Genomic DNA, 26,633 nt, shown 5'->3' with positions numbered 1-26,633 from the left:
AGAGCACTCTTTTCCATCAGCTTTCTTTTCTTCTTTCTCTCTTGTATAAATTTTTCCAAACCTTCTCTAGATGGCCTTAACCATGGTTAACAGTTATAACTGTACCAATTTTAACCATTGTTAATACTAATCAGGGTTTCCAGCTAGGATTTGAAATCAGGGTTTGCAAATATTGGTTAACAGGGAACTTCCCTCCAGTGGTCTAATCCAGATTGGATGTCTTCACAGTTGCTATTTAAATGGTTTTATAAACATACAACATAAGTGCTAAGCATGCACTTCTCAGAATCTGTGTTGTGACTCACCACATGACTGCAAGCAACTAACTTTCTACAAAATTTGAGTTCTGTCTGAATTCTGCCCTATCAGATTCAGAATTTAAGGCAGGACACTGTCATCTGTAGGCCATTTCAGTAGAGGAACTAATTTGTTTTCTTTTCCAATTGGATTCATTGGGAGCTTTCTTTCTGTTGCACATAGCAGCTGTGGAGGACCTGAACTGGATGGGGGCCGCAGTGAAGGTAAAGGGTTAAGGTCCCAGTCCTACACATCCTCAGTGCCAGCACTGAGCTCCTGCACTGGCGCCAGGTGTCTCAAACGTGCCATAAGGCACGTTCATGGCACCTGGGGAGGAGGGAACACCAGCGCTGGGCCAGCACCAGTTGGTGCTGAGCCTCAGTGCTGCGTGGAAGGCTGACTGGCGCTCCAGCAGCACTGGCTAGTGGTAAGCCGTTTCAGGATGGGGGGAGGTGGGGAGTGGTTGGAACAGGGCAGGACGTGAGGTGCAACTGGCCTGGGAGGGGATTGGGACCAGCGGAGTCCTGCTCCACTGTATCCCATCCTCCGTGTAGGGCTTCAAAATAGCCAGAACGGACTTGGTTGGCAACCTTCAGTCTCAAAAGACTATGGTATAAGCCTACAGCACCTGATATTCCCAGGTGGTCTCCCATCCAAGTACTAAACAGGCCTGACCCTGCTTAGCTTCCAAGATCAGACAAGATCAGGCATGTGCAGGGAACAGACTTGAGAAGCCCCAATGCAGGGCTTGGGGCTTCCCCTGAGAAGACCTCTGGTGGCCTCAGCGGTGCCGCTGTATGCAGTGGTAGCTGTTTTGGTGCCGCTGCACTTGCTGGAGCTGCTGGCTTCAGGATTGGGCTGTAAAGCCCCCTGCCCACTCAGATTTGTGCCTCCTCTGATTTGTGCCTCCTTGCAGATGTGTGCCATTGACTAGAAGAAAACTCAGTCCATGTGCTGTAAAGCCCAATGGCACATTAAATGTTACTTATAGTCTGACCTTAAGAAGGTCACTCTGATGCGTTTTAGGTGACAGTGTCATTTGTAGTTTATGATGATATCCTTGGTATGCAGAAGTGTCAACTGGAGCCCTTCAGTTAAAATGCACAAAATGAGCAGCTATAAATGCAGAGCTGATCTGGGCCAGAGTCATTCCATCAAAGGAGCTGTGGATAGAGTGGCTACGTGATTAGCCTTTAGAGACAGCTACAGAACACAATTTTTATTGCGTACGTTTGGAACCTCTCTGCTGACTTGAATACTGCTATGTGTTTTCACCAAGGGGCAAATGCTTTCTGCTGGTAGGAAATTGGTCCCCAGTCAATTGCACGTTTAATGCAGTGCTTACTGGCTTGAATCTTGTGCTGTCTGTAAGCAGCCACTTCCCTTAAGCAATGAATAGGGTTGTTTGTCCTGAAAGCAGCGTGGGAGGATGATGGATCCTTTGTTCTATGTTTCTGACCTCAGCTGTCACCTTTCTCATTACAGATTAAGGAACTTACAGGCAACCTCAATAGGAACTCTTCCTCTTCCAGCCTGTCATCGGGTCCCAGTGGGCCTGACTCAGACACATCTCACCCCAGCACACCTAATGTCGAGAGAAGCATGTCTGTTTCAGTGAAGGATCAGCGAAAAGCAATCAGGGCCCTTTTAACCTGGGTTCAAAGGAAAACAAGAAAGTAAGTCCACTGCCCTATCTTCTCTCCCCCTTTTTGTATCTGTAGGAATATCTCCATCATGGCCACTGCAGATAGCATTGCTGCTCTAAAGAGAGGACTGAATGGTTGGTTATTTTAGTGACAAGTGGCTGTCCCTTGACCACTGAGCCGGGCTCAAGGCTTACAGTACCTAAGAGAAATCACAATCTAGAAATCACTCTTTCAGTCTCTTCAATCTAGAAATCACTCTTTCAATCTCAAGCACTTGAGATGTATTTAAAGAGCTGATGTAGCCTAATAGCACTTAAGGGTCAAACTACTTATTATGAGAAGCATGTGATTAGTGCTTCTGTGCTTTTATTACAACTGCAGATAGCTAAAGGGGGGGGGGCAATGTGGTTGCTGCAGCAGCAAGAGGTGTTTTAACTCTAATTTGTTCAAACAACTTGCATTCTAGAGGGCCATTGGAGGCAGGCACACTGGGAGGACCTTCACACACACACTGGGAGGCCCTTCACACACAGCATTTAAGCACCCATCCTTTTCTTGGGCTGCTCTTTACTCCTAGGCACTGTCACAATCCAAACCTAATTATTTTACAGAGGAAATAATCACCATGCTGGTCTCATTCCATTCTAATCTTTGTAAAATCACAAAAGTGCAAAGAGCGTAACATAGTTTAACCCTAGGAGATTGAACTGCAAATCAGGACTGCCCCAGTTTGCATCTCACTTCTGCCATGAACTTACTAAGTGACTTTAGGCAAATGACCCTCTCCAGCCTCAGATCCCCAGCTGCAATAGGAAGGCAATAAAACTTATCTTAATGTGTTGTTGGACATCAGGTTACATCAGTTAATAAATGTGAAGCACAGAAGGTCCCTGTACAGTACAAATGTCTGCTGTTCTTACTTTATGGAAGATCATTTCCCTTGGTAGTCTTGAAAAACAATATAGAGTGCATTCAGATGAACATCTATTGAGCCATTGGGGAACAGTGATCATGCTGCGATCCGTTTCAACATGCACGTCGGGGGAAGAATACCGGGCAAATCTCTCACAAAAACGCTTGACTTCTGACGAGCGGAGTTCCCTCAAATGAGGAGGCTGGTTAGAAGGAGGTTGATAGGGAAGGTAAAAAGAGTCCAATCTCTCCAGAGTGCATGGAGGCTGCTCAAAACAACAGTAATAGAGGCCCAGTGGAAGTGTATACCCCAAAGGAAGAAGGGCTCGACTAAGTCCAGGACGGAGCCCGCATGGCTAACCAGCCAAGTTAGAGAGGCCGTAAAGGGCAAGGAAGCTTCCTTCCGTAAATGGAAGTCTTTCCCTAATGAGGAGAATAAAAAGGAACATAAACTGTGGCAAAAGAAATGTAAGAAGGTGATATGGGAGGCCAAGAGAGACTATGAGGAACACATGGCCAGCAGCATTAAGGGGAATAATAAAAGCTTCTTCAGATATGTTAGAAGCAGGAAACCCGCCAGAGAAGCAGTTGGCCCTCTGGATGGAGGGAGGGAAAGGAGACTTAGAGATGGCAGAGAAATTGAATGAGTTCTTTGCATCTGTCTTCACGGCAGAAGACCTCGGGCAGATTCCGCTGTCCGAATGGCCCCTCCTGATCAAGGAATTAAGTCAGTTGGAAGTTAAAAGAGAAGATGTTTCAGACCTCATTGATAAATTAAAGATCAATAAGTCACCGGGCCCTGATGGCATCCATCCAAGCGTTATTGAGGAATTGAAGAATGAAGTTGCTGATCTCTTGACTAAAATATGCAACTTGTCCCTCAAAACGGCCACAGTGCCAGAGGATTGGAGGATAGCAAATGTCATACCAATCTTTAAAAAGGGAAAGAGGGGGGACCCGGGAAACTATAGGCCAGTCAGCCTAACATCTATACCAAGTAAGATGGTGGAATGCCTCATCAAAGATAGAATCTCAAAACACATAGACGAACAAGCCTTGCTGAGGGAGAATCAGCATGGCTTCTGTAAGGGTAAGTCTTGCCTCACAAACCTTTTAGAATTCTTTGAAAAGGTCAACAGGCATGTGGATGCAGGAGAACCCATGGATGTTATATATCTGGACTTTCAGAAAGCGATCGACATGGTCCCTCACCAAAGCCTACTAAAAAAACTCCATAGGGAATTAGAGGGAAGGTCCTCTCCTGGATTGAGACCTGGTTGAAGACCAGGAAACAGAGAGTGGTTGTCAATGGGCAATTTTCACAATGGAGAGAGGTGAAAAGTGGTGTTCCCCAAGGATCTGTCCTGGGACCGGTGCTTTTCAACTTCTTCATAAATGACCTAGAGACAGGGGTGAGCAGTGAGGTGGCCAAGTTTGCAGACGACACCAAAGTTTTATGAGTGGTGAAGACCAGAAGTGATTGTGAGGAGCTCCAGAAGGATCTCTCCAAACTGGCAGTATGGGCAGCAAAATGGCAGATGCATTTCAATATAAGTAAGTGCAAAGTCATGCACATTGGGGCAAAAAATCAAAACTTCACATATATGCTGATGGGTTCTGAGCTGTCTGTGACAGATCAGGAGAGAGATCTTGGGGTGGTGGTGGACAGGTCGATGGAAGCGTCGACCCAATGTGCGGTGGCAGTTAAGAAGGCCAATTCTATGCTTGGGATCATTAGGAAAGGTATTGAGAACAAAACGGCTAATATTATAATGCCGTTGTACAAATCAATGGTAAGGCCACACCTGGAGTATTGTGTCCAGTTCTGGTTGCCGCATCTCAAAAAAGACATAGTGGAAATGGAAGAGGTGCAAAAGAGAGCGACTAAGATGATTACTGGACTGGGGCACCTTCCTTACGAGGAAAGGCTATGGTGTTTGGGCCTCTTCAGCCTAGAAAAGAGACGCCTGAGGGGGGGCCTGATTGAGACATACAAAATTATGCAGGGGATGGACAGAGTGGATAGGGAGATGCTCTTTACACTCTCACATAACACCAGAACCAGGGGACATCCACTAAAATTGAGTGTTGGGAGAGTTAGGACAGACAAAAGAAAATGTTTCTTTACTCAGCGTGTGGTTGGTCTGTGGAACTCCTTGCCACAGGATATGGTGATGGCATCTGGCCTGGGTGCCTTTAAAAGGGGATTGGACAAGTTTCTGGAGGAAAAATCCATTATGGGGTACAAGCCATGATGTGTATGTGCAACCTCCTGATTTTAGAAAATGGGCTATGTGAGATGCAAGGGAGGGCACCAGGATGCAGGTCTCTTGTTATCAGGTGTGCTCCCTGGGGCATTTGGTGGGCCACTGTGAGATACAGGAAGCTGGACTAGATGGGCCTATGGCCTGATCCAGTGGGGCTGTTTTTATGTTCTTATGTTCTTACTGAAAGCCTTAGAGCAGTTTTTATCTGCTATCAGCCTAAGAGCTGGGCCATGCAACAGGACTGGCCTAGAGGACTTTTTTGTCCCTTCCACAATTTTATGCCATGTGTCAGTAATAATCCCTGTTCCGATTCTTCTCTACAGCATATATTTCTATATGCAGGTGCATAATAGTTTAAAGAGATGCATACATTTTATAATGCAAGAATAAGCGTGCCAGTTCATTTGTGTATGTGTTTGTGCAGGGGGGCAGGAAGGGAGGAGCAGATTTCCTCTTTATTTCCCCATCTGGAAACTGATGTGAGCCTGAAGCTGAATATGGTTTATTGAGCAAGGTGGAAAAGAGCTTCTGCTGCTCTGTTGTCTGATTATCTGAGAGCACCACACTGTGGAAAACCTCTTTAGAACTCACACACATATTTCTCAGAACACAGGGCCCTTTCTTTCTGACCTGAGAATGGCCAGTGTCTACATTGCTAGTTGAGGTGGTTTTACAATGCTAGTAGTTTGCATGGCATGGCGAGCAGAAAAATAGTGCACCAAGTTGAATTGTGGGCATCTATGACTTTCAAAGAGTCTAGAGGGGGTACCCATGTAGCCAACCACTGCAACATAAAACTACCAAATGTGCTCCAGCGTAGGACATGTGTCCTTGAATCAGCTGCTTGAGGACAGAATTAGACAATATTTCCTGGTTTACATCATTGGCAATTTACCTGAAATGGTACCTGAAGGGGGTTCATTTAGGAAAGCCTTATACAAGGGAGGGGGGCAGTCATGGCTCACAAGCCACATGCAGCTCTTATATGTTATATGTGATACACCTTGCGGAAATATGTTGGCTGAGCTCCATTTTGCATCAGAATTAATATAAAAAGTAAATAAATTTTCAAGTTTTATCATTATTTATTGGCTATAAACTGACAGTCCACTGGATTAAAACATAAGTTTAATGTTCATGGTGAGTAAATATATTTAAGAATTTAAATGCTGCTTAAATATTGCAGCTCTCAAACATCTGAGATTTATCATAAGTGGCTCTTATGTTAAGCAAATTTGACCACCTCTGTCTTATAAGAAAGGGTTTAAACCGCTCCCCTAGTGCTGTGATAATGTGAATCTGTGTTGTATTTACCATTTAAAAACAAAATATGGGGGATCAAAACACCTATTGTCTTGTCTCATTTGACGTTGAGTGAGAACCATTTCCATATGCATTGCTTTGCTTAAATCTCCCTTTATGGAATTTAAGTTAACTTCTGGTCATGGTTTTATGTGAAGGAGAAGCATTTGTAATGCAAATGTCTGAACAATGTAGGATTTTACATTTGACAAAACTGATCGAAGCAAGAGTCTGTCGCAGTGGCGTCACTAGGGAGGTGCGGGCGGTGCAGGCCGCACCGAGTGACGCGCCCTGGGGGGAGGACGTGCTAAAACATTAGGAGCTACCATATCATGCCATACACCGTTGAATGCAGAATTCCCAGCAGAGTGCAATGCAAATAACAGAATTGAAATCGCTCCTTTCGTTCAAAAGTTATGGCCAAAAAACCAGAAGGAAAAAATGAATGGATCCCTATGGAAAGTGAAAGTGAGCTGTATCACGCGTTTACTCATGATTAGGTGTACTTGCCATAGTCCGTCAGAAAGGGCGGACTGAGAGGAATCCAACGACACCGGAATGTTCCCAATCCAATGAATGCAGCCCCAAAAAAACACCTAAGGAGTTTCCTGCCTTCCTCCCAGCTGCATCTTTTGAGCCTGAAATGAAGCCACATGGCCATGTTTACTCACGAGTCAGTGAACCTGCCTTAGTCTGTTGGAAAGCGCAGACTGAGAGGACTCCAGCAAGGTCAGAATGGTCCTCATCCAATGAATGCAGCCCCCAAAAACACCCGAGGAGGTTCCTCCCGCCCAGCTGAGAGTCTATGGAGCCCTATGGAAAACAAACTCAGCCACATGGTTGTGTTTACTCACGAGTAGGCAGGCATGCCTTGGCTGGTGGTCAGGCCAGGCAAAGGGAAATGTGAGGATACCAGAATGATAGCAGTTGGATGGAGCTGAAGTGCAACAAATGCTCCAGAAGGCAGCCTCCCCCCCCCACCTAAAAAGGACAAAAAAGTGACTTGAACTGGCAAGGGGGATGTTTTCTATTTTGCACTTGCAAAGCCAGGTGGGTCCTTATCTTGATATGCCTGAAATAGAAGAACTTTAAGCTGGGCATTGGGGAGGGCTGGGAATCTCACTGATTCTTTTTGGGGGTGTAATTGCAGGCAGACTACAGAGTATGCTCCATTGACCACTGTGGGACTTACTTCAGAGTAGACATGCATAGGATTGGGCTCACAGGTGGCAATCCTACCCACACTTTCCTGAGAGTAAGCCCCATTGACCACAATAGGATTTACTTTGGAGTAGATTCACCTGGTGGAACAGGACTGGCTCCCCCTTATTATTTCTTTTAATTTAATTATAATTATTATAATCTGCTTGACGATGTCACTTCTGGCCATGACATCACTTCCAATGGGTCCTGGACAGATTGTTGTTCTAAAAGGTAGGTCCCGGTACTAAAAGTTTGAGAACTGCTGCAATAAGGCACGGAGTATGTGTGAGACTACAAGTTTTCAAAATCACTAAAATCAGAATTTGGAGGAATAATACCATCATGTTATATATCAATCAATGTGTAATTTCATGCAGAATGCAACGAAACAAACCACATTGAAATATCTGTGTTCTAACAAAAGGTACAGCCAAAAAACTGGTGGGGGTGGGGCAATGGTACATCACCACGCCCACCACTGGGCCGTTGCCCCGCCCACTGCATGGGGTGACGCGCAGGCCCCCCCCCACACTGGGTGACACAAACCCTAGTGATGCCACTGTTCTGGTGTGAAAAAGCCCTAAGTTTAGGGCTTAGCAACCCTAGATGTCTCTGTGATCAGCAGGCATCAGGCTATATGCATGCTATGTGAAAATGCTCTTCGCCTGTCCAGTTGTTGAGCTATTTTGTGGAACATCTAAGTATATGAAAGTATTTTCTAAAGCTGGAAAGTTAATTTCATTCCATTAATATCCATGTTACAAAAGGGTTTGAAGATGAATTAAATCTCACAATGCTTCTCTCTGGTACTCTGTCTCTAGGTATGGCGTTGCAGTTCAGGACTTTGCCAGCAGTTGGCGAAGTGGCCTTGCTTTCTTAGCTACAATCAAAGCAATCGATTCTAGCTTGGTAGACATGAAACAGGCTTTGGAGAAATCACCCCGGGAAAATTTAGAGGATGCCTTCACTATTGCCCAAGACTATCTGGGCATTCCAAGACTTCTGGAGCCAGAAGGTAACCTGTTCATTCTGCTCTGTGCTTGCAGCCTGCCATGTGGACATGGAGTGGGCAAGTGGAGACAAGGGTGAACAGGGGAAGAATATGTGATTGTATATGATCAGTTATATATATTTAGGTTTTACTGTGGTAGGCTATAGAACCTCAGAACTTGTGTGAAAAGTTTTATGAAAGTGGGTTTTGAGGTGGGATTTGAATGAAGATGAGAGGCATTCCACAAATACCTCTTAAGAAGCATTCCACTTTTCTACCTGAGAACAGGTCTCTAACGTGGCTAACAGTAAGAGAAAACTAACACACAATTAATTTAATAAGTTTTTAAAAAGACAGTGCTGACTGATGAAAGCTTTGGGGGGATGAAAGCAGTGTCAGCCTAGCAGTGTCTTTTCTAGCAGCTGTCTGCTGGTGTTTTGCATCTTTTAAATTGTGAGCCCTTTTGGGACAGGGAGCCATTAGTTATTTGATTTTTCTCTGTGAATTCGCTTTGTGAACTTTTGTTGAAAAGTGGTATATAAATACTGATAATATTATTATTAATAATAATAATAATGATGATGATGATGATGATGAAGGTATCCTATATCCACTCCCGAACTCCTTAGGTGTTGCTGCTGCTGGAGTTTAAAGGTTTCACAGTTGTCATGGGGAATACAGGTTGAGACTAATGATTTGCTTGCGTTCCATTCCAAGCACTCAGGTGGATGGCAAAAAACACACAATAGCAAATCAATTTAAAAAACAAAGTTTCTTTGCCCTGGTTGATTTAAAAACTGCCTTTCTTACCTTTGTGATGTAAGATAAGAGTCATTAAGACTACAATCCATCAATAATAATAATAATAATAATAATAACAATAACAATAATAACAACAACAGGTATTTATATACCACCTTTCTTGGTCTTTATTCAAGACTTTATTCAAGGCGGTTTACATAGGCAGGCTTTATTTAAATCCCTTATTAAATAGGGATTTTTACAATTTGAAAGAAGGTTCTTTCTTTCAAGAACCACTACATTCAGGTGTTTCATTCCGATCTGGCTTCACATTCTGGCCTCCATCCTCCCACGCTCAGAGCAGATGGAATAGCTCGGCTTCAGCTTGTCAGCTGCTTCAAGGTCGCACGGTGCCGGTGGCCTCGAACTGGCGACCTTGTGGATGTTATCTTCAGGCAGACGGAGGCTCTACCCTCTAGACCAGACCTCAATCAGTTCTCCTCCAAGGGCTTACAAAGGCGCTTCACTCAGCCCCTCCCTTCACCAATGCAAAGGAATCACCTTTCTTTCATGTGCTCAGGGGGAAGGGAGGAGTCCACTGGAGCGAGAAGGATTGATGGATTGTCAGCCAGCTGCCCCCCCCCCCATTTAGGAGGCTATTGTTGTTCACTTTTTAAAACTGATTTTAAAGGGGTGCATTTTTCCCCTTCTCCAGGGATCAGCACATTCCTTTTCATTTGCAGGGGCCATTTGTGTTGAGTCAAATCTGTGTATAAAAAATCCATGTATAAATAGGCTAGACCTGTTTAGTCACCCCCTTCCAGAAGTGTAGTACCTGTTTCTAATGACAACTTGTTATTTTATCATTTAATTATTTAAATGTACTTTTAAGTTATGATAAGGCTGTCCTGGGAGTAATTTGTACTTAAGGAGCACTGTATAAATTGTATGCATAAAACAGGTAGGATTTTGGACTGGTTGCAGACACTGATGCAGACATTGATTTCCTACTGTGAAAACTAACCCTTAGTTTTGTGCACTTCTGATTTAAACTAAACCACTCAGCATCTTACAGGATCAGGATCCATGCTTACTGGGGTAACTAACAATTAGAGAGAAAGAGATCAATTACCTGATTGCTCCTTTTTGAAGCAATCCGTACTGATGATGACAACTCCTCAGCTAGCCAAAATTGCTCTGTCATGCAGAAGCATTATCCCAACCACACTAGTTGGCAAACTGTGTGACAACAGAGGAATATTAAAGTTTCATCATGTGTCACTAAGGCTGCAGTCCTAACTACACTTTCCTGAGAGTAAACCCCATTGAACAAAATAGGACTTACTTCTGAGTAGACATGGTTAGGATTGTGCCCTAAGATTAAGCTCAAAAGTACATCTTTGCGTTTTTAATTTGGTATTGTGGATGAAGCCCTTTTTTTGCAAGCACTTTTTAATTCATAGCCTCATTTATACCATTGCAACCCTTTCTGTGATTCTCCCCAGACATCATGGTTGAATCACCTGATGAACAATCCATTATGACCTATGTGGCACAGTTTTTAGAGCACTTTCCGGAGCTGGAAGGGGTATGTATTTTTCTATCCTTCTCCCTTGGTTTTTCACCACTGGCAGTTCTGTTACCTCACTCTAAGAGTCTAACCCTATCCAACTTTCCAGCACCGATATAGCCTTGCCAGTGGGGCATGCACTGTATTCTATGGTGTATTCTATGTATTCTATGGCAGTCACAGAGCCCTTGCCAAAGTAAAGGAACTTTTGTTCCTTACTTTGGGGCTGTACTGAGGCTGTATCAGTGATGGAAAGTGGATAGGATTGAGCCCTAAGTGTTTATTGGAAATAATTTTGAGTGGATTTAGCATCCAGAGTTCCTGGCTTCCAGCATTTTCTAAAATTGGGAAGAAAATTTGAAATTTTCTAAAATTTTAGAAGAGTTCTAAAAACTTTTCTGCACTCTGCCAGCTACATGTGTTTACATCTGGACATTGCCATTGATCTCCACAATTTTTGTGCTTGGTTTTTAAAGCTAAAACATTTTAGTTTTTCAGTGGCACTTGGACACTTAGAAGTGACCTTTTGAATGCTCCAGTTCATGTGGACCGTGTGGCTTGCCATATCCTGGTACAACTCATTTCTGGAAAACAGATAGCTTTACAGGTGTATTGCTGCAGATGGATCCCCTAGTTTTTTGTGTTGAACCATCCACTGGAACCCAATCCCTGTGCAACAATGCAGCAGCCCCAATGTGGCACCCACTGCATCCTGCAGGGGAGTTTCTGCCTCTGGAGTTCTCCTCAGATAAGCAAACATTTGCCCCCTTGCCCCAGGGTAAGCCCATATCAACCTGCTGAGTTTCTGGGTTTGGGGATTATGACTGGGAAGGGTGTTAGGTAAACCACTGCCACCAAAACCACCTCCTTTTCAGTCCTGATCTGCCCTTCTCTCTGCCCCCATCAGCACCCCATTCTAACCACCACCACCCCACCTTCCACCCCCTGTGCAAACTTACTGGTGTTGGTGGGCATTTGCAGGCAGAGCTAGCCACTTATGATGATAACCAGGCTGTGCACTCCAGTACGACACCTTTTGTGACAGTAGGAAAGCACCTTACGCAGCCAGAACACTTATTACAGTCGCGTAAGGCCCTAATAGGATCAGGCCACTAGACTGTAAAACAATTGGTTTTGAGTGTATTTTTGGGAGCTAACGTGGGTTTTTGCTGGACAACTGACCAGGAATGGCTGATTAACAGTGTAATCCTAGGCATGTCTACTTGGAAGTAAGTCCCATTGAGTTCAATGGAATTTACTCCTAGGTATATGTGTATAGGATTGCAACCAAAGTCTTTTAGAACTGCAAAACTTGACAAGCCTACTGATACTATTCAAAAGAATTGTCTCTCCCCAAATGACTGAGAAAATTAGCACCATTAATTAACAGTGTAGAACAGGTGCAGTAATTTTATTTCACCAAGTAGAATACAATCTGTGTTTGTCCTTCCTTATGTGTATCATAACTTTTAAAAAAAAAAACCTCAAGCAAACACATTTGCCCTCATAGCAGTCTTAACACAATGTGTAGTTTGACCCATAGTAAATTATTTTTGGAGAACTGCCCTATCAGCATCTTCAACTACTGTAAATAGTAGTTTACAGTAGGCTTTAAATTAATAGGCTTTTTTAAAGTATAGGCTTTAAATTAATCATTCCCAAACTAGGTGGCTGGACATACTAGTGTGCTGGGATGATAAAGGTCCATTATAAAAGACTCTTGTGATGTCCTGCTCTGGTCTTGCCTGCTTCAAACTGGGCTCCGATAGACCACATATCTGCGTCAGGTGCATCAGTCATCTCTGATGCAGAATTGCAGCCCCTTGGACAAAGGATTCATGAGTCATATGAGTTCAGTGTCTCATGCAAAAAGCAATAGGAAGCCTCCTTGGAAAGCAGGCAAGTCATTTCTGTATACCCTCTAAAAGTAAAGAGACTGCATGATTAACAGCCCAATCCTATCCTAGCAACACCCACGATTCCAGCAGTGCCAGAATGGCGACCGCTGGATCCTTTGGAACTGGGCTACCACTGGAAGTCTCATCAGGATAAGGGAGCAAATCCTTACCGTGGGTAACGCAGCCACGGTGCCATTGGGTCTCCTCAGATCTGAGCCCACTATTGAGTGTGCAGACCCAACGAGACCAGTGTCAGCCTGCCCAGGCTGGGAGGGAGGTTAGGATATGGTAGCAGAGCCCCTGCCACTGTCTCGGTCCCCCTCCTGGGCCGATCCTCCCCTCCCCCCGCCTAGTTCTGCCCTCTTCACCCTGCCCTTACTCCACTCTGAAAAGCCGCACCAGTGCCCAGCAGTGCAACTTACCGCTGGCAGCCATGTGGAGTCTTCTTCACAGAACTGAGGCTCAGCACTGGCTGGTGCTGGCCCAGCGCCAGCACTTCTTACACTCCAGGTGCTGAAAATGTGCTTTATGGCATGTTTGCAATGCCCAACGCCAGTGCTGTAGCTCAGCATCGGCACTAGGGCTGGTTAGGATTGGGCCCTAAGAGTATTGGACTAAAACTCAGCCTCCATGTACACTTCCGTAAACTTCTCAGAGGAAGGGTGGGACAAAAATATAATAGATAATAAACTTCTGAGGATTCTGAGACAAGTTGAATCACAAATAGTAACTTGCTTGTGTTCTTTATTCAGCAGTTAGGAAAAAGTTTAGATTTTACTCTCTTATTCTTGCCTTCTCATCCAGGACTGCGCAGTCCCAAGCACCGAGATTGACAGCCAGCTGTGTGGGCTGCAAAGTTTAAACTAGTTTCTTTCAGCCAAGTGTTCCAGTGAAAAAGCAGCACAGCCTAAATAAAGCACCCTGCACATCTGTGCTGTAGGAGTCAGAAATTTAACCATTGCCAGTCTCTTCAATTAAAGCCATCTGTATGTTGCCTGCTCCGTGTGGAATCCCTGAATTTAACAATAGACTTTGCTTGACCACTGACTGCATGTATATTTGCGCAGCATAGCAGAGATATGAAATAATGCCTTCAGTGTTTGCCTTACCGAAAACCCCAGTTGATTATTATATATTAATCATCATTTTTATTTAATGTCATATAGGAGGATTTTTCAGATCCAGACAAGGAATCTCCGGGTGAAACTATGTATGTCCATGTCAAAGACCCACCAGAGGAAGGAAAAGAAGATAAAATTTTCATTCTGAATGAAAACGGAGAACACACTTATTTGGATAGAAACCAATTGCCACCCCTCAAAATCCATACAGTTGGTTCACCCCTTGATCACAAGGATATAAATTTGCACTTGGGAAATGAAGGCCTTTATGACAATCAGCATCAACCGCTATCCGATCATTCAGAGATTTTCACAGGTGAACATCAAAGGTCTCACTCACTACCAATCTCAGAACCATTTGGTTTTCAGGCTAGTTCTGTTACCGACATCCTTGCCAATGAAGTGAACAAACCCAAAGGGAATGAACAGAGCATGAGTGACTCAGTGACACAGAATGACAATCTGCCACCAACATTTCCTGTGTATCGCATACATTCCATTGATCCAATTGATTCTTCAGGAGTTGAGTCTGAAGAATTAAATATGCAGAAACCAACGAGTGAAACTCAAGAGTCGGTGGAAAGAAAGAGTGGGTCATTACCTAGGACTTCACAGGCACCTCAAAATGTGTCAGAGCATCAGACAGAGGAAACCAGGTCTCCAGTGTCAGGTTCTGAGGAGGAAGAGATGGCACATAAATATGTAGCACAAATGCTGCATGATGAAGTATCTAAGCTTCCAGAAAATAATGACTCTGAAGAGCAGTCTTCTGACTTAAAGGAAGTGGATTCTGCTCATCCAGAAATTAGTGGATCTAATTTCAGTAGTAGTTCAGAGACATCTTGTCCACCTGAGTGTCTTTCTCTACCAGTTAGAAACACTCCTAAGAGCTTAGATATTACTAATGAAGAAAGAATGACAGCTGAAAAGTCACTAAACTCACCTAAAGTTTCTGTAATTCCCCATGACCTCTTTTATTATCCACATTATGATGTGCCCATATCAGAGGTTTTGGACGCCTTTGCCGCCCCTGACCCAGACCCTTCTCTTTCTGAAAACCACAAAATTTGTGCCGAACTTTTAGTAAACTGTTTAGCTGAGAACGAGTCGCTTACCTTAAGCAGCGAGGATGGCGTTCCTGAGCCAGGCCGAGGCACTGAAGAGGAGGTCATGCCAAAAGAAATGGATGATAAAAGTCTGGGAAAGCGGAAAAAAGATCCCTGTAGACAGACCAAGTCTTCCCTTAATAATAGAGGAGCTACAGTTGTCCCGAGGAGTGTGACACCGGCACTCTCTACTCAGAAGGATTCTACACACGCTGATGTCCCTATGGTAAAACTTTTCTTATGCATGCTTGCAGATTTGAGAAAAATTGGTCCCTAGTATCTTGCACTTGTGCTGTGTGTTGTCCAGATGGTTTTAGAAAAGCATATATCTTAATTATTCTCTTTGAATTGCTACCTGTTGGGCCAATGCATGGCTGAGGGGTGGGCGGGGAAGAAGGCAGGAGGGAGGCATCCTGGGGAGGGGGGAGGACGGGCAGTGGGGCTACCATGCAATGGGGCTACTCAATTGTACATCAACCCAAAGGTTGGCGTAGAATGAAGAGCCTCCGTATCGGGCAGTCAGCCTGACATGGAGGCTCTGGATCCGTTGGAGCAAAGCTCCACTGGTCCTGACTCCCTCCCATCCCGTTCCCTCCCCCCAGGTCGCCTCCTCCCTGCTCTCCCTCCACCTCCCCCCGCCCGGAATGCCTCCTCCCTGCCTCCCCCTATGCCCACCTACGCCTCTGCTGCTCGGCGGTTCACACAATTGCTGAGTGGTGGAGCTCCAGCACTCTACCAGCACTAGCCCAGCGCTGGGCTAGCACCAGTGGAGCATCAGCGCTAGGGTCCACAATCGTGCCTTGTGGCACGTTTGCGATAGTGCAAGCCAGCACTAGGATTGGGCCCTAAGAGTGCAATCCTATTCTCACTTATCTGGGAGTAAGCTCCAGTGACTATAATGGAACCTCTGAGTAGACATGCGTAGGATTGAGCTCTAAGGGTTATGCAGAGTTGGAGTAAAGCAGAAACTCGGGAGTTGCAACTCGTTTTGCAAAATGCGATGGAAGAAGAATGGGTAGAAATGGTGACATTGATTCTATATTAAGATTTCTTTAAACCCCTTACCAGCTTTTTCCTGTGCACTGCATGCACCTAGTCGTCCACAGGTGCGTTCAGAGAGGTGTTTGCTTTTGCTGGAAGGATTTTAAAAACGTTTTGACTCCTTAGAGATGCTACAGAGCAAGAAACCTGGGTTTGCAACTAAATGGAAACTGAACAGGGAACTGCAGCCGATCCCAGATTTCTGACAGGCACCCCTGTATGATGCACCTGTTGCCAAAGGACCTGTTGTCATGAGTGCACTAAACATGTTTAGACATCCATCTAAAAAACTAATGCATAAAGCATCTCTGTGACTTCAGAAGAAAAATTTTTTCCCACCAGTCCTCTTTCCCCTTGAAAGTGCCATTTGGCACAGGCATTGTATATACAGTTATGTTTAGGCAACAGCTACCAAAGTGAGATCAGCTTAAAGGCAGATGGTGTGTTCAAGTCACCTTTTGTCCTTTTGCCCAACTGATATCATACTTTTGTTTTTATACAATACTGAAGTGAAGCGTATGTTGTAATCCTGTGCATGCTTACCCAAGGATAAACCCCTTTGACCGTTGCAGAACTTACTTCTGGCTAAATATGCTTAGGATTGCACTGTTAAAGGTGACATTTCTGCTAGGAAGGTCTTGATAAACTTGCGACATATGGCTTGTTTAAACAATCTTTTTTTTTTCTTTTAATAGATTATGGTGAACCAGTTTGATATTGTAGCAACAGAAGAAAAAAAGCCACCAGAAGAAAGAAGTAAAAGGAAAGAAAAAAGGAAGAACAAGATAGTTTACCAAGGAGAAAACACCCAGAGTTCAAAAGCTGGCTGTACTCGGTTGCTAGAAAAACTGGAAGAGGAATCTATAGATCATCAGGGCTTTTCAAGGTGCTTTTTGTTTCCTTTGGTTCTGACAGATTCCCAACCATGAAACCTTTCATCTTCTGCTTTCATCTTCTTGTTTCCAAACAAGCCTTCCTGTTCCTGTTGTCTCATATTTCTTTGGACTTCTTGGCTGTAAACCTACAAATCAGGTTTGCAGATCATTGTTTGATGCACTCAAAACACAGTTTACCAGTTTGAATGTCACTGTAAACCATGACTTAACAAAGCAGGAAATCTTCAATTTAACTAGAAGGACCTCTGGAGCTCATTTTGACCGCTGACCTAAGCCATGATGTCTATGGCTTCCCCAGATTGACTTAGGGCGCAATCCCAACCCCTTATGTCAGTACTTTCCAGCAGTGGCATAGCGGTACCAATGGGACATGTGCTGCATCCTGCAGTTGGGTGGCACAGAGGCCTCCTCAAAGTAAGGGAATGTTTGTTCCCTTACCTCAGAGCTGCATTGTCCTTATGTCGGTACTGGAAAGCATTGACATAAGGGGTTAGGATTGCGCCCTGAGTCTCCTTTCTAGTTGGAAGCCTAATAGTGGAGGAATTAGAATATGAGCTCTTCTGCTTAATGTATGTGTATGCATACTGTACAAACTCAGTGATAGCTCAGTTATTCATGAATGCAATCTGAAATCGTCAAATACACAAGCTTCCATGGCCAATACCATGCCCCCAGCATCCTATGTGGTGAGATAAGAAAATGTAAGATCCCAGGAAATTTCTGGGCCCCCTTTTTGACCCTGGGCCTGGGTAGCAATAACCTGCCTTACCCCCCTTTCATGGGCCCTGGTTACTGCTATCAGTGAGTCACATAGGTTGTGAGAAGCCAATAACAGCCCAACCATGCATTCATCTGAATGTGTATATCCAAGGATTTTTATCCCTAAAGGATGCCTTTTAAAGCAGGCCATTTTCAGATCATGCCTCTCATTTTATGCTCATTCATTTATACTTTGCAGGGTTAGCCAGAGTGAGCCTAATGTTTTCCAAAGAAACACTTCTGAGCCAATCAGAAAGGTAAGTCTGCACCCCTACAGGTGTTAATTCAAAATAAAATTGGGATGATACAGCCTTCAGTAAGTCTAAGAGCAAGCAGATGTAGACAACCATTTTTTGTGGGGTTTATTTTGCCAAGGTCAGCTGTTTTTGAAGGATTCAACATGTGGTGTTCTCAGTTTCCACCTACCATCGGCTCACCTATTATTTGAGGTGTGTCAGAACTGTTGCAACCACGGAAGTGAAATCGCATTGTATTTTCAGATGATCCACTCCAGTGTGGTGCCGGTTTGTTCTCCCCTCCTGCACAGCGGCAAACCTAAGCCTGTCAATACCTTGTGTGCAGGTGCAAAGCGCAGCACCTGGAACTAGTTCAGTGATACAATGACATCAGGACCTTATCACATCATCACCAATTGCTTCCACCGTGGGCAGGAGGGCCCTTCCACTGCCAAACATAGCACAGAGCTTGGGCACTGCACCCATCATTCTCTACTCTGGGGTGGTCTGCCCCAGTCACCCCCTACCCCAGCAACACCACTGGTCCACTCTCATGTGCTTCACCATATGTTGACACCAAAATAGTAATTTCCAGTCACTTGCTCTGTCCTAACTAAGCTTGTGTGGTGTGGTAGAAAATGCCATAACAACATGTATAGATATGGAAGTTTGTCACTTCTGTTCCTTGTTTCTCAGCCACATAAGAATTTCTGTTGTATGGAAGTAGTACCACAGAAATTCTAATGTAACTGAGAAAGAAGGAGGATGCAGGTCTAATGGAGAGAACACCATTATCTTCCCTTCCGCCCTCTCATAAGAACATAAGAAGAGCCCCGCTGGATCAGGCCAAAGGCCCATCTAGTCCAGCTTCCTGTTTCTCACAGTGGCCCACCAAATGCCCCAGAGAGCAACTCTTGCTTTCACTGAGCTTGTAATTACCTGGTTTGTAGAGCATAGGCCTGGGGAAGGCAAATTGAAAACTGCAAGGGCAACCTCCTGAACATCATGGCAAAACACACTGCAGTAAAACTACAGAACTAAGTATTTTAAGAGAGAAATTTAAAGAGAGTCTGACAATAAATTCTGTTCATATAGACACTATTTTCTGTTCTTGATTGAACATATGAAATGATTTTCCCCCCTGTTAAGAATATAGCCAGGCACAGCATTTCACTCTGCAAGTACAGACTTTGCCAATATTAAATCGTACTCTTGACTCCGAAGTAGAAATAAAATTTATCTTCCGATCTGGCTCAAGCTGAACTGGTGCCCATATTTTCCACCCTCCTTGTGTTGCGTGTGTGTGTGTCAGTGTGCATGCAAGCAAAATAAAACACTCTTCTGCTCCCAGCAAGCCTCTGCCCAGCTTATTTTGAAGAAGTGACTAGGCAAGCACTCACTAGATGAGGAGATGGCGGTGAAGCAATCCTGTTTCCATTGCTCTTCCAGAAGGGAAGTGGCTGAAACAGGATCACAGATGCCCCCTGCTTCTTCCTTCCACTCTGCTGCCATGATTGCTTGTGGCTCTGCAGGAAGCGGTGAGACACCAGCTGCCCTGATCTCTTCACACTTACTTGTTCTCACACTTACTTGTTCTCACTTGTTCTTACTTACTGCTGTCAGGAGAGCAGGTGAGAAGGGAATCAGAGCTGCTGGGCAAAGTGGTTGGGTGGGCAGGTGCGGATCACTCCCCACCATTTTGCAGCCTCCTCCAGCACACTGCTCAAAGCTGCCACTTCACCTGGCCTGATGGGGCAGGTCATCCCTGATTATTTTTGCCATAATCTGGTTGCATGCTGTCCTTGCTTTTCCAAATAACACAACTGATTCATTACTGTTGCTGGAGAAATGAATCAAGGGCTAGTCAGTGCTTCTCCCCACTCTATAGTGTGTTGGGACAGTAGGGCTTGGTATTTACCCCATAAATCAAGAATACCCCAGAGTTCACCTAATCCAGGGGTGTCAAACATAAGGCCCTTGGGCTGAATTTATCCAGCAGTTTATCCAGCCCCTGTTATAATTGGGCTCTTTCATATCTTGAAATTATGAACAAGATTTGCACATTTTCTCTTCTCATTTGCATCTAGTGAGTTTTTCTGTGAGAACAAAGTGCTCATTTTTGGCCATCATCTGCTTAACAATGTCACTTCCTCCTTAATGGTATCACTTCTGGTCCTCAGCAGGCACCATGAATTCTATCTGGCCCACTATATGAAATGAATTTGACACCCCTGTCCTAACCAGTGAAGCTGTCTCTGGAAAACTCACTAGCTGCATTGATGATATCTTTCTACAAAGATAAAACTATATTGTATTGGCAACCTTCAGTCTCGAAAGACTATGGTATCGCGCTCTGAAAGGTGGTTCTGGCACAGCGTCTAGTGTGGCTGAAAAGGCCAATCCGGGAGTGACAATCCCTTCCACACCGGGAGCAAGTGCAGTATGTCCCTGGCCTGTCTCCCTGGCTATGGGCCTTCCTTCTTTGCCTCTTAGCCTCAAACTGTTGGCAAAGTGTCTCTTCAAACTGGGAAAGGCCATGCTGCACAGCCTGCTTCCAAGCGGGTCGCTCAGAGGCCAGGGTTTTCCACTTGTTGAAGTCCACTCCTAAGGCCTTCAGATCCCTCTTGCAGATGTCCTTGTATCGCAGCTGTGGTCTACCTGTAGGGCGCTTTCCTTGCACGAGTTCTCCATAGAGGAGATCCTTTGGGATCCGGCCATCATCCATTCTCACGACATGACTGAGCCAACGCAGGCGTCTCTATTTCAGCAGTGAATACATGCTAGGGATTCCTAGCAGGTCTGAAAAGGCATTGCACTCTTTTCATTTTGCCCTAAGTCTCATTGTAATTATAGGACATAAGAGGTCACTCCAAACTGGAGTGATTAATCAAGGAAATGTCTGAGTCATCGAAGGATTTCCACAAAAGGAAGCTTCAATTAGCAAGAAGGCCTAGATGCACCAGCAGTTACTCCCTAATTATTTTGGAGATGACTGAAAATCAACACATTCAAATGCCTTTGGAAACTGCTGTATATGGCCTTGTTGCATACAAGGAAACAGATTTACTGCTACAAAAGAGCTCCATATAAAAGGGTGATTTTCAAAAGGAAAATCTCAAGATTGGTGTTGAACTATAGGCTGTTCATAGACTTATGGAAACATATGCAGCTCCCAAATTTGTTACAGAGGGTGAGAAAGATGGCTGACTCCAAAAATATTTAAAGTTGTTTTACAGTCACTTTACTGTTACACTTTATTTAATACTTTTAGGAAAGTGGTACCATGGATGAACAGAAGAGCACCACCTCATGTGAGAGCCCAACTTCTTCAGTCAGGTGGGTACATTTTCTTTCCATTTGTAAGTTGAGCCTTAGGGTGAAGATAGACATGCTGGCTAATTAGGATGTTCTCCCTGCCCTCTTCCCCCCCCCCCCCAGTTCAAGTCTGCCTTTTCTTCTCCAGAACCAAATTCTGAAGAAGGAAAAAAAAACAACGTGCTTTGCAGGTTGGCAGCAAATGCTAGCTGTCTATGGTGTTGCTTGGTTAGCACCCATGCCATCATCAAGACATTGCCCCCAATCTCCAGAACCATTTTGTATATTTTTCTAGGCTCCTTTAAAAAAAAAAAAAAAAAAGTTCACCGTGTTCTCTAGTAGCTTGAATCTCTGTGCCCTTTAAAATTCTGAGGGCTTTTCACAGATATGAAGGTACATCTGAGGTTCTCAGATGTACACTTCAGTACCAAGATAGATGTGATGACAAATACCTAATGTGACCCTGTGTTCTGATTTTTTTTAAAATAGCACACCAGGGATATGAACTGGGGAAAAACTTTTGGGGGGAGCAGGGTTGTCGCAAACTTGGGGGGGGGGTTTGGGGTGCTCAAAGTTCTTGGTTCTCAAACCCTAAAGCCCTCAAGGCCCCCTATTCAGTAGTACTGCCACCACCCTGTATGTGCCAGTGCCTCAGTCCAGGGACAATGAGACCATCTAGGCTTAGCTCTATCCCTTGCAGGCACTTAGCTCTTTCTCCAATTAAAGCTTCAGTCCTCAAGTTACTAGACCTCAATGAGCACTTGGTAGCTTGCTGAACGGCTAGGCAGGATTCTGAACCTTTGTTCCCAACAGACAAGGAAACAGCTTAGTAAGAGAGATTTTAGTTTATTAACTACATAAGGTTACATAAGTTACAGTAAGGCAGCAAATGCTAGAGGCATAAACATCTAGGAAACATATCAGCAATAAAATAACAAAGCTAGCTGTCTATCTCTATTAATCCCTATCTCTCACCTGGGTTAGCTTCTTGTAGATCTTTTAGCTCCAGGCTACCTGTGAGGCCAGATGCCCATGTTGGACAGTGGCACTCACAGCGTGCAGGATGCTGCACCCAAAACCTCTGTCCAAGAAGGAAGTGGACCCGCCCTTTGGGCCTCATTATTATACTTCTTATGCTAATAGTGCTGAGGTGACTTCATACTTATTTAGGCTGTCCAATCAGAAACTTTTGAGGACAGAACCTTCTCGAAGTGGGCCTGGTTGCTAGCCCTCTTAGTTCTTACCCCTCCCAACTGGAGATCCACAGCTGCATTTCATCAGCTTGATAAGGCGCTGTTCTGTCTGCAAAGGTGCTACATTCCAATGGATTGTAATTCTTGTTGTCTGTCCTTTCTGGCCAGCAGAGGAGAGCCAACAATCTTTGTGTTTGTTGACTCACATTCTTGCAGCTAGGAACTGCTAGCAACTTCTCCTACTGACATAGGTTGGTTCAGGCTCTGCATGCTAACCAAGGCCTAACGTACATATTCACGACAAGGGGGCACTTTGAACTGCTGCAAAACTGGCGTGTTGCACTTTGCTCCACCATAGCTTTGATCCTGATCATGTTCCCCACCTATTGGGGGGGGGATATCAGTTGAATGCCTATGGGTGGTACATTTGAACTGTTCCCATTCTCCTTTGCTGTTCCTTATTCTAGAAATTCCCTTTAAGAGTTTACACCTGCATGATGTCACCTTTGTTTCTTTCTTCAGACTTCAGCTTAAATTCTTTTTGGCTAAATCTCTTAGTTACCATTGTCAATTGAAATATTAGAAATTATTTGCACTGACTCACTGTTAAACTCTCCCACTTTTCCCATTCCCCACATAAAGCTTAAACTGATTACATCAGGGCAGAATACCATCCTATTGCTTATTATGCCATAAAATGTTAGCTGTAAACAATAATTAGCTGCTCTAGATTTTTTTGTTACTCAGATTTCTGGGTTCCATTCTGGGCCCGACCCCCCCCCCCCCCGTGGATAGCTGGAAAGGCAAATACCAGTCCCCACGGTCCCAGGGGGATGCCCCACCCTCCAGGGCTTTCCTAAGCCTCCTAATGCCTTTTGAGGCATCACTTCCAGTTTCTCTGTGAAGCCAGAAGTCACATGTTCTGAGCTCTAAAGTTCGCTCTGAGCCCAGCAGAGGTTGGGGACAGACATCCCTGGCCTCTGCAGAGCTCAGAAGCTCCTCTGGAGACAAGGGGAGACGGTGGAGGGAGGACCAGACCCAATCTGTGGATAACTGAATCTGCAGATACGGGCCCTCCCTGTATATATGCAGTAGATACTCGCCTATAGTACCTAAAATTTTTGCCAAGTAATCAAGCTCAAATTATCACTTCACCTTATCTCTGGGTCAATCAGAGGGCAGAGCCTTTTGACTCTGAAAAGTTTAGTTTCTTTCTCAAGCAGCAGGCAGCAACTGGGAAATTCTAGCCAAAGTTAACCTTTTATTCTTCTTCCTTTGTTCCCTTTTGCAAATGCTTGCAAAGCAGGTCTGTTTTTTTCAACATCAGGATGGGATCCTCCTTTCCATTTGAAACAAAGTCCCAGGCTACAATTAAATAGTGCACCATTATTTAAGAATAACACCCATGGAAAGCAGTGGGTCTACAGGGTTGCAAATATATGCAGTTGTATCTCTCTGCTGTGAATTGAATTGCACACTCTCAGTTATGTGTTATGGGTTGTATGTTGTATGTAGAGCTTCTGGCTTAACACACCAGACACCTTAAAGGTGGATTTGATTCATAGTTCTCCTGCAGTGGTTGCCAACCTTGTTTCATTTGCATATCCCTTGGCAACCCATTTCCATAAATTGTACCCTTCATATTAGCAAAATGTTTGTAATAATACAAGCCCTCATCTCCTCTCTATGAAAACCCAGACTTCATGGATTCATCACATACTTTCTCTTTTTATCTGTTTGAAGAACAGAAGATTCTGCTTTTGCACTGTTTTGCACCAGAAGTGTGCTGAGAAATTCTGGGTGATTGATCACTTTCCATATTATGTTTCAGCGTTTTTACTGTGCTGGTTTTCAATCACTAGTTCATACATCAGTTGATGACTAAAAGCTAGCTATTGCTGGGGCTTTCAGAGCCAACTAGCTACCTCCCTTCCTGCCTTGCTGGTCCTTGCAAGGCATTCTTGTCTTGCAGGGCATTCTGGAGCATGACCTGCCTTTTTCTGCCATTATTCCATTCTTTTTCAAGTACCCCTAAAGGTCCTGTTGAATGTCCCTGGGAGTACACGAATACCAGGTTGGGAACCACTGTTTTACTGGTATGTTGTTTACTGTGCACTTACTCTGATAGTGTTTACAAAAAGGTGGTGAAGACCAGAATTTAAAAAGAATAAAAATGTATCTTATGATCTTTTACTGTGTTTTTAATAAATTAGAGACTACAGTTCTCAGTTAACAATTAGTGGTACGTTATTTTTCAGGATCTGCCCTTGAGTAAAATCAGACAAAATTATAGTCAGACACCCCTCTAAGTTTAACCCCTGACTTATCCGAGGGTCATAAAAAATTCCATGATTGTTGGCTCAAGACCTGCCCTCAACTTATCTGTGGGATCGACTTATAGGCAGGTGTCTGCGGTAGTTCTGTTTGCTGCTGTAATCATTTCATTTATTAAAAATATATGTATGCCAAATGGCATTCAATGCAGCTTAACAATATTCCATAAAACCCTAAACCAACATGCCACTCAAAAATAATGGATCAAAGCAGCAATTTACTCGTTCAGCAGCGTATATAAACCATCTGTAGACCAGACAGATAAGTGAAGCAAACGAAACACACACACACACACACACACACACACACACACACACACACACGGAAAAAAAGGTTTCAGAATTTGCTCCCAAAAGGCAGAATAAAAAATAATGGACTGTGTGGTGCCTAAAGGACAGCAATGAAGGCACCAGCTGAATTTCCCTTGGGAAATTATTTCCACAGTTGTGGTGCCACCACAAAAAAGGGCCTCTTTCTGATAAATGCATGTCTAACCTCTTCAAATGAGTGGCCCTGGAGAAGGGCCTCCAGTGACAGTCTCACCCCATTCACATTTGTAATCTGTTTCCTATGTCTTGTTGCAGGAAGAGAAAAGAACTGGAAAAGAAAGAAGCTCCTGAAAGGGTTATTTCACATACCAACACTTCACGGACGGACCAACCTGAGTTGTTTTATTTCATTGTTTTCCTCTGGGTACTGGTCTACTGCTTATTGCTTCTTCCACAACTTATTAGCAGTTAGTTCCCTTTGAGCTCTGTGAGCGAGTCAGAATAAAAAAAAGATAGCGGCTTGATTTTTCTTTTTTAAATGTGTCCCTAAATCCATTGTTTCAGGGAGAAATATTAGCCAAAAAGCAGGACTTGGCTTTTTAGCTTCTTCCAAGGTGGTTCTCAGCTCCTTTATAGTTGTGCCCTAATTATTAGCTAGGTATGACTTTGTGTACATAATATTATATATTTATAGAGAGAAAGAGAGTGGAAACATTGGGTTAATACTGACAGTTTTTGTACATTTGTGCCTTGCTTTATAGGATGCTAAATACAATGAATAATCTTTTAGTGGAAAATCCTAGATTTAGAGTTCTTAGGCTCCAAAAATTATCATTCTAATTTATTTAGAGCCATGAAATCTGCCAAAAATATATACGTATATTTTAATACTGTCTTCCCAGCAGTTTGCTCTTCCGCCATCAACAGAAAGATATTGCATAATGATATTAATATTATTGATGCAATATGAAAAATTATATCAATGGAAACATAATGCATAATAATATTATGAATACTGTATTATTAGTATTGTTGTTATTGAACGCATTGTAGTCAGTGGGGCTTACTCCCAGGTACGTGCATAGGAAGTGTGCAGCTTTACACTACAGAAATCTGAGATGCCTACAGAGGACTTGCTACATATACATGTAGAATAAGTTAGGACTAGAATATACCGCCTCTTTATAGTAAATAGACATGGGAAGTAAAGGCAGGCATTATCTAGTTGGAAAAGGAGGGATTCCCATTAAGTTCTGATGGAAATGTACAGAAGTATTATTATTTAGCGCACCCACCAATATATTGTTTGGGCAGGTGAAGCAGAAGGGGAAACCTATGAATAATCATGCTGTATTTTACTGACCAAGGCAAGAAGAGATCACTTGTTAGCTTGAGGCTGCCATTTTAGTAACAGTGAAAATTTCAGTCCACTGTACTTTCCATGACATTGTCATCCAGCACTTAAGATTATATAATGATTTCATTATTGCAGCTCAGCTCTGCACCTGCTGCCTGGGTGTTCTTGTGTAAATGCAA

At 43.8% G+C, this 26,633-nt stretch overlaps 1 protein-coding gene across 2 annotated transcripts in view; it reads left to right on the top strand.

The window, feature by feature from the left end:
- The window catches only part of CLMN (calmin), an 83,844-nt gene extending 58,228 nt beyond the window's left edge, over positions 1-25,616 (top strand). For both annotated transcript variants that reach the window (XM_066628644.1, XM_066628653.1), the window contains 8 exons: positions 1,783-1,973; positions 8,449-8,642; positions 10,865-10,947; positions 13,994-15,280; positions 16,791-16,981; positions 17,950-18,007; positions 21,258-21,322; positions 25,413-25,616. In XM_066628644.1, coding sequence (XP_066484741.1) covers positions 1,783-1,973; positions 8,449-8,642; positions 10,865-10,947; positions 13,994-15,280; positions 16,791-16,981; positions 17,950-18,007; positions 21,258-21,322; positions 25,413-25,569 — 2,226 coding nt within the window. In that variant the 3' untranslated portion in view covers positions 25,570-25,616. The remainder of the gene's footprint in view (positions 1-1,782; positions 1,974-8,448; positions 8,643-10,864; positions 10,948-13,993; positions 15,281-16,790; positions 16,982-17,949; positions 18,008-21,257; positions 21,323-25,412) is intronic.
- The last annotated feature ends 1,017 nt before the right edge of the window (positions 25,617-26,633 follow it).

The sequence above is a fragment of the Tiliqua scincoides genome, chromosome 1, assembly GCF_035046505.1.
Source record: "Tiliqua scincoides isolate rTilSci1 chromosome 1, rTilSci1.hap2, whole genome shotgun sequence".
Classification (NCBI taxonomy): Eukaryota; Metazoa; Chordata; class Lepidosauria; order Squamata; family Scincidae; genus Tiliqua; species Tiliqua scincoides.
The sequence above is the reverse complement of the archived record's forward strand: the minus strand, read 5'-3'. Positions and strand labels throughout refer to the sequence as shown.